Source organism: Poecilia mexicana, unplaced genomic scaffold (assembly GCF_051168715.1).
Source record: "Poecilia mexicana isolate PSO_F unplaced genomic scaffold, ASM5116871v1 scaffold_5, whole genome shotgun sequence".
NCBI lineage: Eukaryota > Metazoa > Chordata > Actinopteri > Cyprinodontiformes > Poeciliidae > Poecilia > Poecilia mexicana.
This window is the reverse complement of record NW_028263374.1, coordinates 10,466,716-10,482,791: the sequence shown is the minus strand read 5'-3', so window position 1 is coordinate 10,482,791 and position 16,076 is coordinate 10,466,716. Positions and strand designations below refer to the sequence as shown.

Below are 16,076 nucleotides of genomic sequence, written 5' to 3'. Positions count from 1 at the left end.
CTTTCGGTGCTCACGGTTTCAAACGCAGGAATACGCGGATGAAACCGGTTAGGGCATTTTAATAATTTTTAATAGATTGAAAATTTTGGATTTTTATTAGCAGTCTGAGAATGTGTCCCCTTTTAAACTTTCATCTGAATTGTATTCTTCAAAACATTTCTACATGTTTTTGGTCTATGTCATTAAGCACTTTTAGATGTTTTGCAACAGTTAAAACTTTTACAGTTCCTTTTATCAAAAAAAAAAAGAACAAAAAGAACCATCTTCCCAATAAATTGATTTGGGTTTTTATTACCTCACAGCTACGATTCTATCTAACAATCCTGTTTACTAAAGTCAATTTTTTCAACTTTGAAGGAGCTTCATCTAAAACCAACTTACTTTACTCACCATTAAACTGATAGTAAAACTCGATGCTCGCTCTGTACATTTTTCTGGGTCACGTGCAAGAGCTAAACCTTGAGCCAGCATAAAACAAAAACCTCAAAACACTTCTCTGGAAGTAACTCCGTTTATGAGGGAGAAGAATGTGATTAAATCTCATCTGCAGTTTTACTCGCATGGAAAAACGCAGATTTCGCCCTCACCGCTCAGGAACGTGTGGCAAATAAAGAAACAAGTCGTGAAGCAAATGAATTAAGATTGTGGTTATTTTATTGGAAACAGTGAAAGTGGATTATTTGAACCCCTTTTTCCCTGAATTAGCTCTACCAAACATCCTCTTTAACTACACTATGTTAGGATGAAATACAGTTAAATACTCAGACATTACAACACAGAACCGATGATGGAAAACAAAAACAAAACAAACAAACAAGAAAACAAAAAAAGCTGGGGGGTTGGGGGGGGTGTTTAACCTAAAAGCCCGCAAACCACCCAGAGATCAGCGCCTTAAAGACGATGACGACGACGATGCTGGCAGGAGAAGCCGCCTCGCAGCTGCATGTCTGAACACAGTGGTTGACGGTTTCGCTGCCTGCGTGTGTCGGCAGATCTACTCTGCCCCCCAAACCCCTCCCACCACCGTTTGGCCTGAAAACAGACAATAGGAAAATTCGCCTCAGACAGCTGGGAGTGTCTTCCCGACACACTGTTACATAAATACGTCTTTGTGCAGAACAGGGGGGGGGTTTAGTTTGTTACAGCTTTCAGGCGAGAAAATAACTGGCCTTAAATCTGTTTTAGTAATAGTAGGTCCTAAAAGTCTGGATTCACATGAATACATACATTTTTCTTTCCAGTACACATGAAGCGAGGGGAGGGGGGGCTTTTTATTTTATTTACCCCCACACCTCACTTCAAGAATCAATAAAAAAAAAAAAAAAAAGAGCTTTTCACATGATCGCTTCGGGAAGGAGATCACGCTCTGAACTTTAGCAGTACATTCAGCACTCAGTTTTAAAGTTCTCTATTGCATACAAACATGATCGATCCGTCCGAAACGCCGTCACTACAGGAACACAACAACCACGATTTAAATTAAAAAAAAAAACAAAAAACACAGCCATCACAGTTTTCGCCGCAACTCTTCTCTGAACATCTTGGCGGAGCTTCCTCTTCCATAAACATCATAATTTAAGAAAACAGTAAAACGACATGAGTAAACAAACATGGGAAGGAGGGGGAATGGGGAGGGGAGTTACAGTATTTATGTTCGCTAAATAAATACAGGGCTTCAAGGGATTAGTGTGGAAACTTAAGGCTCATGAGAAACTAAGGGCTTGTTTTTGAGCATTTCTGCTGCTACCGACAGGAGGAGGATCTCTCTTCACAACAAAACCTCAAAATAAACATCACAGTTTTATTTTGTGATGTTTTTACATCACAAAATAAATTAACATGATGCCTTACAACTGGATCGACTAGGATGGGGGATAAAATATGAGCCATGGGGGAGGGGGGTATTAAGATACATTACAAATAATACCAAAAGTCATTTCAAATACACTAAAATAGTCCAAAAGAGCATATAGATAGCTAGGGCTGAAATGCTTTCTTGTGGTTAAAAGCAGCAAACAATTAAGTGACAGACAGTAATTCTTAAGTTTCAGTGTCCCTTTGTGATAGTATGCAAGGGGGGCAGTAGATCATCTCTACCTTTTTTTTTTTTTTTATAATTGCATTGGTTCCCTATAGGTAGGGGTACTGTGTGAGGCGCCTGGGGCTCAGCTGGTAGGCGCTGTACGCCTCAGCTCGGGGCGTCACGCTGACGTAGGGCGAACCGGCCGCAAACTGGTGCTGGTAGGCGGCGGGCAGGCCGTGCAGCAGGCTGCTGACCGACTCCTTGCGACCGGCCGAGTCCCTCCTGGAGGACGACGAAGATGAGGCGTACGTTGCTGCATAGGCGGAGGGAGAGTGTCCGTGGCTGCCGTGGCCCCGGCTGAGCAGCTGCTCCATGGCCTGGGAAGCCGAGGAGAGCGCCGTGGAAGCTGGGTAGGTGTACAGGCTGGCCGCTGCGGCGGCGGCGGCGGCGGCAGCGGCTGCGGCGGCCGGGCCCGGGGCCAGGGCCGTCACTTCTGGGAAGCTGTAGTGAGAGGCGGGAACAGCCGGAGGGAACGTCTGCTGGCGGTGCAGAGAGGAGTCGCCGTGGGAGACCAACGAACGCTCCTGAGACGAAGAAACCACCGACTGAACCTAAAACAAGGAAAAAATTATTCATTATTGTTGGATCAAGACAAAGTTATAAACATCCATGGAATACCAACATCATTTCCAAACCCAGCTGCCATTATAGCTTCGTCCAGCAGGGGGCAGCTTTGGCTCAGTCAATATCCTCTCCTCTCTTATTTAGCAGGTCATTCTTATGCATTTTAGTGAAACTAAGACTTCCTAAAAAGTCCTGGGAGTAATTTGTAAAAGTGTAAATCGAGTTTGCTCCTGCCTTCAGTTACAGAAAACTGAAAGGACTTGCAACAAAGTTCAACTACTCTGGTGGGTTCTGCATCCTTTAGCTGACACCACAGTTTGCAGAACGATTACAAGGATCTCATTGGATTGAAGGCGTAGATCTGCCTCAGTGAACACAGTCAACACAAACTAAAGCAGAACGCCACACCTATAGAAAAGCACAACTTTAAAGGAGGAAAATTACACGTTTAGTCCAGCCGGAGTCCACAATCTGATATAAATGATAATCTGTGAGAAAATCTGTGATGTTACAATATTACATCGAGACGCAACATGCTTTGGTCAAAACAAAGACTGTATTATGAAACTAAAATAAAAGCTGTATTGTACAAGATATGACACACTGAACGTGGCAACAGAGTGCGATACGGAGACGACGATGCCTCATTCCAAACTCCAGGAATATTAATAGGAGCCAAGCCACAACCTGGATGATTTCATCTCCAACTGAAGGTTCTTCCTGCACCGTTTCCCCGCCAAGCAAAATCTACTGTAGTCTGGCACAAAGACAGCGTTTAAATAATCGTTGTCTCTCCCATCCAGTGATAGAAATATACAGAAATTGTTCATAAAATACCCCAGAGACACATGTTCATACTTTATTGCTGAACTGGAAGTGCCTCAATGCTCCAACGGCCCATTTTTGTGCTTTTTTTTTTTCTTTCTCTGATCTGAAAACCGCAGAAAACAGAGGAAAGTCTAGAAGAGCAAGTTACGCAAGATATGACTGCAAAGTGAAGCTGCCTTTTCAAATAAAAATGTTTTTTTAATTACTACTTATTTAAATTTATTTATCCACTGTCAGTGTTATTTCATTCAGTCCACCCACATTTTCTTTCCTTTACACTAATGCACCCTTGCTATGGATTTTGTCTTGTGATGTATAATTAATATTAAAAAAAGAAAAGAAAAGAAAAAATTGACACAAAACAAACAAACAAACAAGGCGAAGCCTCACCTGGCTGAGGTTCAAAGGGTGAGACTGGCTCGGGACCAGCGCAGCTCGGTCCAGGCTTTCCCCGGAGCTGCAGGGCTGCCGGTTGGATGATCTTTTTGGCTTCATGTAAGTACCTGAAGGTCGACAGGATAGAATCGTTATCCATTTATCATTAACGCTTGGAATTAAACTCGACCGACATCGGCAGCGCCCTCACCAGTCTCCACGCGGCCGTGTGAAGCCGCCGCCCTCTCAGAGGTCTGGCTCTTGACCGAAGGAGCCACCACTGCCAGGGACTTGGGCTGCCGGGACGACAGGGGGCCGGCGGCGTTCAGGCTGCGAGGCAGCGGGGTCAGCGGGCTGGTGGTGGACGAGTCAGAGTCATGCACCGTGACGCAGCTGATCACGTTGGTGCGCTCGGTTCGGCTCAGTCCAATACTAGACGGATAAATATTGGTTGGAATATTTCGGTCCGCAAGCCGTGAGGAGTTTGAGGCAGAGCAGAGAGTTGGACTCACCTGGCCGGGTGGAACTTGCGCTCGTCTTCTGTGTCTGTGTCGCTGTGAATGGTGATGATGCTGACCGCCGGGCTGGGGGTGTCCGAGATGACGATGGGCTGGGACAAGGCCACAGAGGAAGTGGGCGGGGTCACGCCGCTGCTGAGGATAGATGTGGTGGACACAACCCTAGATGGAAACAATTTTTTTTTAGTTTTTTATTTCTCTCCATCCAGACCTGGCAACATTTTAGAACTGACGATGAAGGTGTGGCGGAAATTATTTCAGATTATTTGAAGGTTTTTCTGACATTTCACCTCAACTCATCTAATCATTTTTTGTGTCTTAAACAGAAGCTGTTGTCACTCAAGTGTCACCGAGCCTCTCACGGGCTCCGTGCAAAGCATCAGAGGGCGGCTCAGAGAGGCATGGTTTTAATCTGAAAAAGTTAATTAAGGGATTACGTTTGCCATCATCTGGCACAACGCCATTTCCCAAGGGAAGCCGCAACCATTTAAAAACCTTACAAACCTGTTTCTGTTCTCCCCACACCGGGCTTTTCCTTTCTTTCTCTCTTGCTGCGTCCTGGCTTGAGATCCGTTTCTGTTGGGGGATAACAAATTAAAAAATGAGCGCGGCAAACAACAAGAGAAAAAAGAAAAAAAACGAAGATGGCGAAGATACAATTCTGAGGAATTTGGAAAGACAAAGACAGAGAGAGAGAGAGATCAACATATCACAGCCTGTCAACATTTTCTAAAGTAATTGTTTGTTCCTTGGCATAAAATATACTGAGCTCTGACTTATTCATAGCATCTTAATAAAATGATGCAAAATGTCATCTTTGTTTATTTTTGGGATGATGATTTCTAGTTAAAAAAAAAAAAACTCACCAACATCTGAGAGACACTAAAGAAAATGAGCTTAAAAAAGCTTTTTCTTAATAGCAATTAAGTTCATTTTGCAAGACAAAAGTACTGCTTTCAGCATTATTTAGTCAAATAGAAAGTAATAATTGAAAGCAATAAAGAGGAATAAATATTAACTAAAAAAAGTAATGCAATATTCAGCTTCTATATTTCTGAGTTCTTTCCTTTTTTATGTGATAACTATTTGTTATTGTATTTAATAATGTCATAACGCTCCAATGTTGAAGACTACTGACTAACAGTGTTAAATATGGGAAAAAAAAAAAAAAAAACTCAATTTGTCTAGAATCATTTTTAAAGGCCTCCCTGTCTTCTTCCCACACTCTGAGCTTTTTCCCCTCCAAACATGGAGTCTCATTTCTGACCTACAGAAGCCAAAATGGCATCAAATCAACATCGAGACACGAAAAGAAACGGCAAGTACACCAAATTCCTTGTCGCCCCACAACCCTGCGGCATGTTTTAAACCAGTTCACCCACCGCCAGCTTTGTCCCGTCTGCACAGCGGCACCCGAGTGAATGGCTTCCAGGGGAGATTCTGTGACGTTCGCCTGGTGGGCGGAGCCATGGATGGCCACACCTGGGACCTGCTGCCAAGACGAGGGGATGAGGATTTGTTGGGTACCAGTTGGCCAAGCCTGCTGAGAAAGACAAAAAGACCCATGAGTAGATGCACCCAGGTAGATACTTAAAAATGAGAATCGGTTTTCTAATTGCTGCCATGGGCAAGACGTATTAAGCCATGCTGAGAAATCCACAGACTAAAAAAAAAAAAAAAAGTAAATAAATAAATACAAGCCAGTTGCCGGGATCGTCTACAGGCAAAAGCACAAAGCTAGAGAAGCGAGCAACCTTTCCCAAGCCATTCCTTTAATTCTAGCATTGGCCTGCAACAAATTCACAGGATGAAACCATGCAAAGCACAAACAATGAAGCGCTGTAAACAGATCAGATAAAGAGTCGAGTATTTACAGAACCACGGTGCCTGTTAAAGAAGATCCAGATTAGTTCAGTCCCCTGATGACAAACAGTCTGCTGATCGTAAATGTTGGGAAAGAGCATGCCACATGTTCAGGGGCTGAAACAGAAGAGGTGTGTGTGAGAGCTCTTAGTGGTCGCAGCTGCGACCTCCGCTGCTGGAAATCGATGGCAGGACAGGACAAAGAGAAGCTAACAAGCAAAGCGCAGACCAACTCAGCAGCGCATGCGCTCCATGCCCTGAGCACACCTATTGGGAGAAGAACTGGGGAATGAAAATGGGTGGATGATGAAGGGAATAAAAAAGGGGAAATGTCATCAATTTTGACGTCATGTTCAAACACCAAGTTTCAAAAAAAGTACAAAAAAAAAAGAAGAAAGAAATAAGTGCTGCTGGATCATAAGGCGGAATTTGAGCATGGACCAACTGTGATACGTCTGTACACGAGATTGGAAACTACGAGAAGGACGAGCCCCATACAACGTGTGGCACAGGAGGAACGGAGAACTTGCAAACGAATGGAGAGACAGAATGGGGAAGGAAAGCTGCTAGTGTTAGTGAGTGAGACATTCTCCACAGGATGCCGTCGGTGCTTTACCAGCACAGTGGCCGTGTGCTCCAGGAGGGTGGGCCGACCCACCCCGGGGCCCAGCCCCAGGGGCAGGGAATACTGAGGGGCTATGCCTGGTGGGGGTGGGTGCAAGGTGGCCACCATCAGGGGTGTGCAGGAACCCTGGAGGAGGAAGGGAGGATAGAGGAGGGAAGTGTTACGTGAAGAGTAAAAAAAATACAAGGTCAGGCCCTGCAGCCCTGTGATTGGCTGAGGGGAAGCACAAACAGCTGCAAAGAGACGGACAGAGGGAACACTGGTCAGCTACGCGACTGACGTAGGAGTACTCAACACCCCCCCACATCTCAAAAAACACTCCAATCGGCTCTGAAAGCAAATCCACAAAGAGCCGAAGCGCAACAGAAGGACAAGCAACTTCATGTACACAACCTTTGAAAAACCTAAACTGTAAAACCGATAAGATTTTTTGCCTCCTTTAAATCCATGTAGTCAGAGGATTATCAGTGATAAAATCATGTTATGTTTCTTCTACTATTCACATATAAGAAAGTCAAGATCAAACACATTTTTGACAGTGTTTGCTTAGCACACTGAGAACAATCATTACCAAAGCGGGAATTTTGGACAGAATATATTTTGATACATATTTTCCCAACTCTAAGTTGTGTAAACTTCAAGGTTTATGGGCTTAAGCGCAGAGTATGAGGTGAAGCATAATGAGGGAGAGTGAGGCCTAAGGAGATCAGCGCCCTGGATCAAGGTATCCAAAATTATTAGGCAGCTAAATTGGGGGGGAAAAAAGGTTTAAGAGACTCTGAAAACTTAAAATGTGCAAAAAGTCTGAGCGGGATGCAGCACTGTTGTCATAAATAATAAAAAAAAAACATAATTTTTATTTAAATTAGTTAACAGGTTCCAGAGAAACGTGACTGCAGCAATTTTAGAAAATACTTTAAAACAAATTGCTAACAATTTCCCACAATACACAGTCGCTAACCTGTGGCCATCTCTACTAAACTGGTTCCAGTAGCAGACTGGTGCTAGAGTTTACTAAACACCAGTTCTTTGAGTCTCCAACCAGAAACCTTCACCCTGGTACCAGTAACTCTGCAGCTAGCCAAAGGAATGAGCTTCTTTATTCAGGAACCAGAGGCTCATGGGTAAATGTAGCCAAGAAAAACATTACGCTCATTTTATATTCACCCGTCAGAGTTTAAACAGCTTAATGCTCGTGGCTGATTGTTTTTCCCTGAACCTGTAAATGTTATTTCTGATGACTTAACTTCTTTAAAATCACCTTGCTGCATTAAATTTAGCCGTCTTTAACTCCAGTCCTTCAGCTCTCCTAGTGCTGAAAATCACAAATCAGCAGTTAATGGAAATAAGAGTAAAAGTTAACAGCTGAATCACTGTTGTTCTCATTTATTTATTTTTACAATTTGACTTCTATAAACATTTGAAAGTCCTGTATCTTGTTTCCCAACCCTTTCGTGTTGATGTAACACATAGAATCTAGCAAAAACCACTGCAGGTTATAGGGATAATGTGAAAAGAACATATTCGAATACCATAAAAATGCTTACCTGGGTGAGCATACTTGGTTGGATCTGCAGTGACTGAGCAGACTGGTTCTGAGGTACTATAGGTACAGAGTTCTCCACCCTGACAGGGAAGCTGGAGCTCTTACTCGATGGTTGTAGCCCTGAAAAACAAAACAACAATTGGAACAAAAACACAAAACCAGGAAAAAAAAAATCAAAAGACTATAAAAAACAATTTTTTTCCAAATAAAACTAAACCCTATTTTTACGTTCAGTTTATTAGCATATTTGTGAGAATGCAAGGCTTCTATAGTACAACGTATTTCAAAGTGGAGGCTGTGATTCCCTAGGTGGCCACCAGGGGGCGATAAGGTGGCCTCAGAAACTTGGGAAGATGAAGGAAATGAATGTAAAACTGAATATATATAATTTATAAAATACAAGTTAAAATAACTTAAAACTGAACTATATATATTCAATATTAAATATATATAATTATAATATTTGTCTTTGTCATCCTTCTGATCAAGTTGCTTTCGCCTCAAGCTAGCACAGCACAAGGAAAAATGGACAAGTGTATGAAACAAAGTTTAGATTTTACTTTACTTTATTGGACAAGACTCGTGTTGGAACTGTGGGATAAATATAAAAATATCTATATTGCATATTTTCTTGGAATCAAGAGGGGACTGTGGTGGTTTTTGTTTAGTATCAGGTAAAACTTTATGACATCAGAATGAATAAAGTTATATTACCTGATAATAAAAATTTTACCATAGAATTCATGGCCAACTAAATTTAAAATGCATGAGGCAGCATTTATGCTAAACGACAGCAATAATTATTGAATAGTGAATAAAAGTGGGGGAAAAACATTGTAAAAATTGATATTCTTTACATATTTTGAAGCATTTTCTGTGGTTTCCGAAGGGGCAGAAGGTAGAGCATGAAAACCTTTGGGAACCACTGCCTTAGTCTAGTATTTGGGAATGCAGGACAAATTATAAGAGCACTGCTGTGTGACTATAAGCCTATGGTCTACCTTGAATAGTAGAGGGTGGACACACAATAAGGGTCTGCTGGAACGGTTCTGTCTGGGTACACAGCCCAGCAGGACGGGCTGGAAGTGGGACGCTTTGTTGAGCCAAACCAGGAATGTTGATAGTGGCCTGTTGGTAAAGAGCTGGCTGGTAGTTCAGCAAAGGCACCGCACCCCCTGCAGAAGGCACCTGTTGAGATGACGACACTGATCAACACCAGAAGGCTTAAAGGTTCAGGAACACATGTTTGCCGTCATTCATCTTAGATACTTCACAGAGTCTGATAAACCACAGCGTCAATGCTGACATAACTGCCCTGAAATAACTTGAAATGTTACTGTCCAGCTCAAGAGAACACCACCTTAGTGGACACGCTGCAAAAAAACACAAAATGTTACCAAGTATGTTTGTTCTAGTTTCTAGTACTTTTTCTTATCAGTATTAAGAAACTGACTAAAAAAAAAATCTCCTCTATCTTGCTGAACTGCTGCTTGTAAGTTCGTTTTGTCTCATCTCGAGAGTACAAAGATATCTGCACTAGAAACTAGACCAAACATACTTGGTAACATTTTGTGTTTTTGCAGTGGAAAGACAAAAGATCTCTGCAATTATTCTTCTGTAGAAAGTGGCACAGTCTTTGAAAAGTTACACCTGGACTCTGCTGAAAACAATTTCTAACTTTTTGAGAAGAGTAGAAAGTACATTTTGATATCAGGATAAAGTGTTATAATACTTTATCCTGATACATGACATAAGCAGAGTCAAAGGCTTAAAAACCGGTTTATGCATGTTGACAGAGAGTAAAGAAAAAAAACAATGAACACCCACATTGAGTGTGTGCTATTACAGCCAGGTGTGCATACATATTTGCACGCACGGCTCCTACCTGGTTATGCTGGTTAAGCTGGCTACTGAAGGTAACAGTGAGGTTTCCTGCGGCAGCACTGGGAACTGCATTGGTGGAGTACAGAGACTTGCTACTGTCGTACGTGCTCCGGCGCTTGCAGATCTCCATATTTTGGAAGCATGACTTGACACTGGGGAGGGGGAAAAAAAAGTTGGAGTGCCAAATATTTTAGGAGCTACACCTAGGTAAGCACTTTCTCCAAAAAACTGATTCGACTTCCCCTCCCCAACTCCACTTACTGTGAGCTGTGCGGATAATTTATTAGGTGACTCATCGTGACAAAAGGGTGACCCAGCGTTTTCGTGGGAGTGATTCTCTTGTCAGCATCGAGACGAAGCATCCGTTTCAAGAGATCTATGAACTCTCTCCTGTCGGCTTTCTCAGCCAGCATGTCCGTCCCCTCCAAATGAGATGATAGGTTGACCTGAACGCAGAAAGTAATGAAAACGGTTTCATAATCGACAAATACTTCAGAAGATTTCCTAGACGTTAAAACAAAGTCTACAAACTAAAGACGAAGCGTACCTGCATCATGTCATCTAGACAGTTGAAGATGTACTTCCTGGCCTCCTTCGATTTGATACCCATCTCCATTTCGTGCTCTGCTGGTGTCTAGGGAAAAAAAAACAAAAAAACAAAGAATGTAATGCATGTATATCTTTAGCGATAAAACCATTTTGGAATGATGAACCAAATTATGAGAGAACTTAAACATTATGCCAATTATGAGAGAATTTCAATGAAACAGTGCGTCAAGAAATTGGGGCAGGATTTGTTGACAGCTTTAATTGTATAAACTTGTTGTTTTATGAGGCAGATCATTGATCTGTAAAATAGGAAGTACATGTAGGAAGTTTTATAAGAGCAACACAGATTTCTACTTGATAAAGTTGCAATGTCATGTAATAGATAAACTTTTACCATTTCAAGTCTGTTATGTCTCTACTTTTGTTTTTAACCTCTAACGACTGTGTTGCACAATTTGTACAAAATTCTCTAAGAAATAAAATCTAAGCTGTGTTTCATAAAAACGTTTTCTGCAATAAAACCCTAAAAATACCTTTAAAAAAAGGTTTGATTTGTTTTGGATGGTTAAAGTTTTCTCAGCTAAGCTCTAGTCTGTGCAGTAGATGACTTTATTATGCTACAAGAATATCTTGAAACCGGGATAATTTAGCAATGCTTCCATCTAGTCGTCATCTACTACATTTGAGTAGTAGACGTGTGGTAAGCTTTAGTATGCCATATCAACCTTAAGCCGCCAGAGCGGGTAGCTGGAGTCCGGGCCTCGGTTGAAGAAGCGGCTGGTCTTGGTGCCGGCGCTCAGGAGGTATTCAGCTGGGAGGCCTTGAGTCTGAGAAATGTATCGGATCTGGAGACGCAGAGGACAAGGAATCAGTTTGTTTTGTACGATCTACTGCATCTCCTCATTTCGAATGATTAGATTTAAGATCTGACCAACGTCCACACTGACCTGGTCGTACTCGGAAGCTCCGGGGTAAAGAGGCCAGCCTAAAAACAGCTCAGCGATCACACAGCCCAACGACCACATGTCGATGGCCTCACAGAACGGCAGGCCCAAAATGATCTCTGGAGCCCTGGACGGCAGACGGCAATCGGCAATTAATGAGTGAAGTGACAAATCTGATCCCAAATGTTTTTTGTTTTTTTTTGTGTTTCCAAAATGACAGCTTGTGTCGAGATTAGTAAAATACCTGTAGTAGCGAGACTGTAAGTAGGTTGAGCACACAGCTTTCGACACGTGACTCGCAGAGCCGAAGTCTATGACCTTCACCCGGTACGGCTGCCTGATCGGGTCGACCAGCATGATGTTTTCAGGTTTCAGGTCTGCATGGATCAGTCCTAAACTCTTCAGTTTCATCAGTGCTGTGGCCACCTAAAAATGCAAACAGCTGTTAGAACTTCTTGAAATACAACGACGACGACAAAAAAAGAAGACGTTACGTTCAGCCGACCTGCTGCAGGATGGGTCTGATGTGTCGTAAGGGGAGTGGGCTGAACTTGCTGTGCTTTAGAAAGTCGTACAGGTTCTGCTCCAGCATCTCAAACACCAAGCAGGTGTGGCCCTTGTGTTGGAAGCATTCGTACGAGCGCACAAAATTGTACTCGTCTGCGTTCTCTGCACTCAGCCGATTCAGAATGCCCACCTGTGGAGAACAGAAACCGGCTGGTTAGAAACAAACGCTGGTTTTCCTGGAGATTCTACCTACTGAATCACGAACGCGCTTTACCTCGATTTGTCCCTGACGAGCGTATGAAGGATGGTTCTTCAGAATCTTGATTGCCACGATCTCATTGGTGCCCCTTTTCCAACACTTGGCCACTTGCCCAAATGTGCCCCTTCCCAGGAACTCTAGGACTTCGTAGCTGGAGGACATGGAGCAGAGGATCTCGTGCTGTACGAGCTGATAATCCCCCTCGCCGTTGGAGCTGCTGCTCTTGGTGGTCGGAGCCGAGTGAGGTATGGACTGGCCTGTGCCGCCTCCCCCGCCTCTGCCAGTGCGGGTGGAGTAGGTCGCCGCGGGAGCCGAGAGCTCCTCCAGGATTTGAACGCTGCCACACCCGCTCCCGCTGCCCTCGCTGACCTCCTCTATCTTTCTCTTCTGGCCGTGCCTCTGGCTCCTCGCTTCCGACGACGTCTCGTGATTGTACGACGAAGAGGTCGCCTGCTCGGGGACGCGTCGACTGGACCCGCGAGGAAGGCTACCTGTGCTATCAGCGGCTCGCACCACCACCTGGCCCCTGGAGCCCGTGGCAGCGGGAGGGAAGACGAGCGACGGCGCAAACGGAGGCACGGCCATTGCTGGGGTGAATGCGTACGCCGACTGGCCTGCTATGGAACCGTAGGCTTCAGTGGTGGAAACGTCCCAAACATTGCTCTCCACCTTGAGCTTCTTAACTCGGCAAAAGGCACTGGAGGAGATTGAAGGGGGAGAGAAGACTTGCAGCTGTGAACTCATTGCTGCAAGAAGGAAAAAAAAAAAAAAGAGATTTACAACAATTGGGAAAAAAGGAAAATAATCAGCATCCCCAATGTATAATTGGGAATATTACCATACGTCTGTGGCTGCAGCTTTTTGCGCATAGCGCTGAATGTATGATTATGCAACTAGCAGCGATACCTCCTCCACAACATCTTATTTGCTTCTGCGAGTTGCAGATAATTTATACGAGAAATGTAAAGAAAACACACCCGGAATGTCGCTCATCAGCCAATTTTCCCCCTTCGTGTTAGTGATATAGCTTGTGAACAGAGCTGAAATGTCATTAAGTCAAAACAAGAGTTGAGTTACTTGAGAAAACAACTCTTGTTGACATAGATATAAATACATATACCATTTCTAAAAAAAAAAGCTGTCTTGTGGAATGTCTGGAGCCCAGCAATAAATCAATAAATAACTCAAAAGTTTTAACAGAAAACTTTAAATCACCAAATATAGTGTAAGTAAATGTGACAGCTGGCTGAATAATGCCCCTTTAAGAGTAAATTAACCAAAAATTATACTCTTTTACTTTAAAAATGTGTATAATTGATTAAAAATGCAGGAAAATATCAAATACATTTTAGAAACTGTCAATCTTTGTGATTAATGGGAGACTGCTTTTAAAGTTTTATTTTAAATTTGCTCTCACCAATTTCTGTGTGGAGTTTTAACATTTTATTGCTGTATACAATGCGGGGGGGGGGGGGGGGGGGGAGTCCAGAATATTGCTTAAATTATTCCAGTTTTGTAATTTTGGGTCACAACTTTTCACATTTTTATATGAAAAGTCCTAACTTTTCTGAATATTTTTGACATAGTAGTAGGGAAATTCTTATTGGGATGCACTAAGGAATTTTGATGCAGACTTTACCACTTGATCAACCTGTAAAAAACCCAACAATTAAATTTTTTACCAATAGGTGACCACCAGGTCACATAACTACATATCTCTTGGGTATGAATGCTAAAGAAAACTCCAACTTTGATAGTTTCAGAATCGATGATATGTTCAAAAATCAAGCCAGCATTAAATTACCATTTAAATGACCAACTGAGTCATTATCCTCTTAGAATAAGAAATCCCTTGGTTAACAACACAAGCACACAAAACGGGACATCGTCCCTGCTCGCAAAATAATTACTGACAGGAAAGCTTGGGGAAAAAAAAAAAAAAAAAAAAAAAAAAAAGTATAGTTTTATATTTTAGGGGAAAAAATGACATCAGACGGTCTAAGCTCGATATGGATCTGAAAAAGGGGTGGGAGGGTCAGTCTCTGCTGGAAGCATCTCGAGAAACTGTTGTCACAACATTAGAAGAGAAACGAAAACTGCTTATATCGTCTCAACATAATTATACAGAGAAACTTTGAAACGTGAGCATGGATGACAGTAGAGATGAACTGTGCACTGGAACACCGTCACACAACATGGGCTCCCAGACATCAAAGGCCTGTCCTCACAGGGAAAATGGAAGGACAAAAAAAAAAAAAAAGAGAACAAGGCCTGGACAATATACTCACCAATACCGACTTACATTAACATTCCCAACGAAATCTGTCCAGATCTAGTGAGATTAGGACAACTAAAACAAGCCCAAAACGTTTTAATCTGAAGCTGCCAATGTGCTCTGTCGTTCAGAGAACATTATTATATTTAAATCATTAATTTCTGAGATAACAAAAGAGATAACAATATATCTAAAAGATATACATTTTAGTTCTATGCGGACAGGTTGATAAAAAAACAAACAAAAAAACTTTGGAAATCGAAAGTGTTTCTTATATAATCCATACCTGTATAATTACATGCGACAAACTAATCAGCAAAGCATCGTTATGAGATTGAAATACAGAAATTGTATTTTTAAGGATGGCTTCATGTGCTGTACCCAACTAAAGCAAAATTCACCACAATATTCTTTCAAAGCAGGTAAGTTTTAAAAAAAAACCTTTACAAAGAGGTTATTACTGACAGGGTGTTGAAGAACAGATTTTCCTAACACTAGTGTTAGAATATATACATATTTATGTATTAAAAAGTGTATCTATGAGTTTCTGTCAGTTTTTAGCCCAAATGTATCCATAAATATGCACACCTCTGAAGGATTTTTCAACCAAAAGCACAAAGATTGTTACTCAACAGACTAAGGCTAGCATGCTAACGCATTATCTCTTGACACCCATGGCCTCAAAACTCCCACGTTTTAATACATAAAAATGAAACCAATGTTAACATATATGTATACATCCAAACTTACACGAATAAACAGTTGTAACCTACCGTTTTATGTCGCCTCAACAGCTTTAAATCACAGCTCCGTCCACGGTTTAAATCCCACTGGTCGGCCAGTTATCCGATTAGCCTCCGCTAGCTAGGCCTGCATTGTTTCTTCAGTCGAAGGCGAGCTGGTCAGCATTACAGCGCCGAGTTCCCACAGGAAAAAGCCCAAAGCTCTCATTTTCTAGATAAATTAAATACTCTACTTCTAAAATATGTACAATTCATAGTTAAAAGATCGCTTGCTCTGCTCTTAAAATCCGCCCTCCGTGGAGTGGCCAAATCCACTTTTCTCCGGAACGAACCACGGCCTTATATCAGCTGCAAGCTTTACGACATGTCCGGTTTCTACCGTACTTACGGTAAATTTTCCAAGGCTCGGATGCAGCAAAAAATAAAATTAAAAAACACATGTTTTTACATTTTTGGGAGAGTAACTGAAAAATAATGCCAAATCTAGAGTTACAAAATAAATTCCAGACTCCT

General features: G+C 42.2%; 1 protein-coding gene across 4 annotated transcripts; it reads right to left on the bottom strand.

The window, feature by feature from the left end:
* Positions 1 to 636: 636 nt before the first annotated feature.
* On the bottom strand, positions 637 to 15,921 carry LOC106909720 (homeodomain-interacting protein kinase 1-like). 4 transcript variants are annotated; one of them, XM_088005502.1, is made up of 18 exons: positions 15,594 to 15,921; positions 12,561 to 13,291; positions 12,285 to 12,476; positions 12,024 to 12,205; positions 11,783 to 11,906; positions 11,561 to 11,680; positions 10,834 to 10,920; positions 10,548 to 10,732; positions 10,288 to 10,438; positions 9,404 to 9,590; positions 8,404 to 8,522; positions 6,848 to 6,982; positions 5,751 to 5,911; positions 4,873 to 4,944; positions 4,363 to 4,530; positions 4,062 to 4,282; positions 3,866 to 3,978; positions 637 to 2,634 (listed from the first exon to the last, which is right to left on the bottom strand). In XM_088005502.1, the coding sequence occupies exons 2-18, from the start codon at positions 13,287 to 13,289 to the stop codon at positions 2,131 to 2,133; spliced, it is 3,450 nt and encodes a 1,149-aa protein (XP_087861628.1). In that variant the 5' UTR covers positions 13,290 to 13,291; positions 15,594 to 15,921; the 3' UTR covers positions 637 to 2,130. The 4 variants fall into 4 exon arrangements, with proteins under 4 accessions (XP_087861628.1, XP_087861629.1, XP_087861630.1 ...); XM_088005503.1 differs by having other exon boundaries at positions 5,751 to 5,908; XM_088005504.1 differs by lacking the exon at positions 6,848 to 6,982 and having other exon boundaries at positions 15,594 to 15,920.
* Positions 15,922 to 16,076: the final 155 nt, after the last annotated feature.

Bases quoted from the DNA above. Each gene is read 5' to 3' on its own strand.
- LOC106909720 (XM_088005502.1), bottom strand. From the start codon at position 13,289: ATGAGTTCACAGCTGCAAGTCTTCTCTCCCCCTTCAATCTCCTCCAGT. The intron at 8,523-9,403 runs GTAGACCATAGG...TTTGTTTTTCAG, and splicing joins TCCACCCTCTACTATTCAAG to GGCTACAACCATCGAGTAAG. The intron at 4,283-4,362 runs GTGAGTCCAACT...TTATCCGTCTAG, and splicing joins CGCAAGTTCCACCCGGCCAG to TATTGGACTGAGCCGAACCG.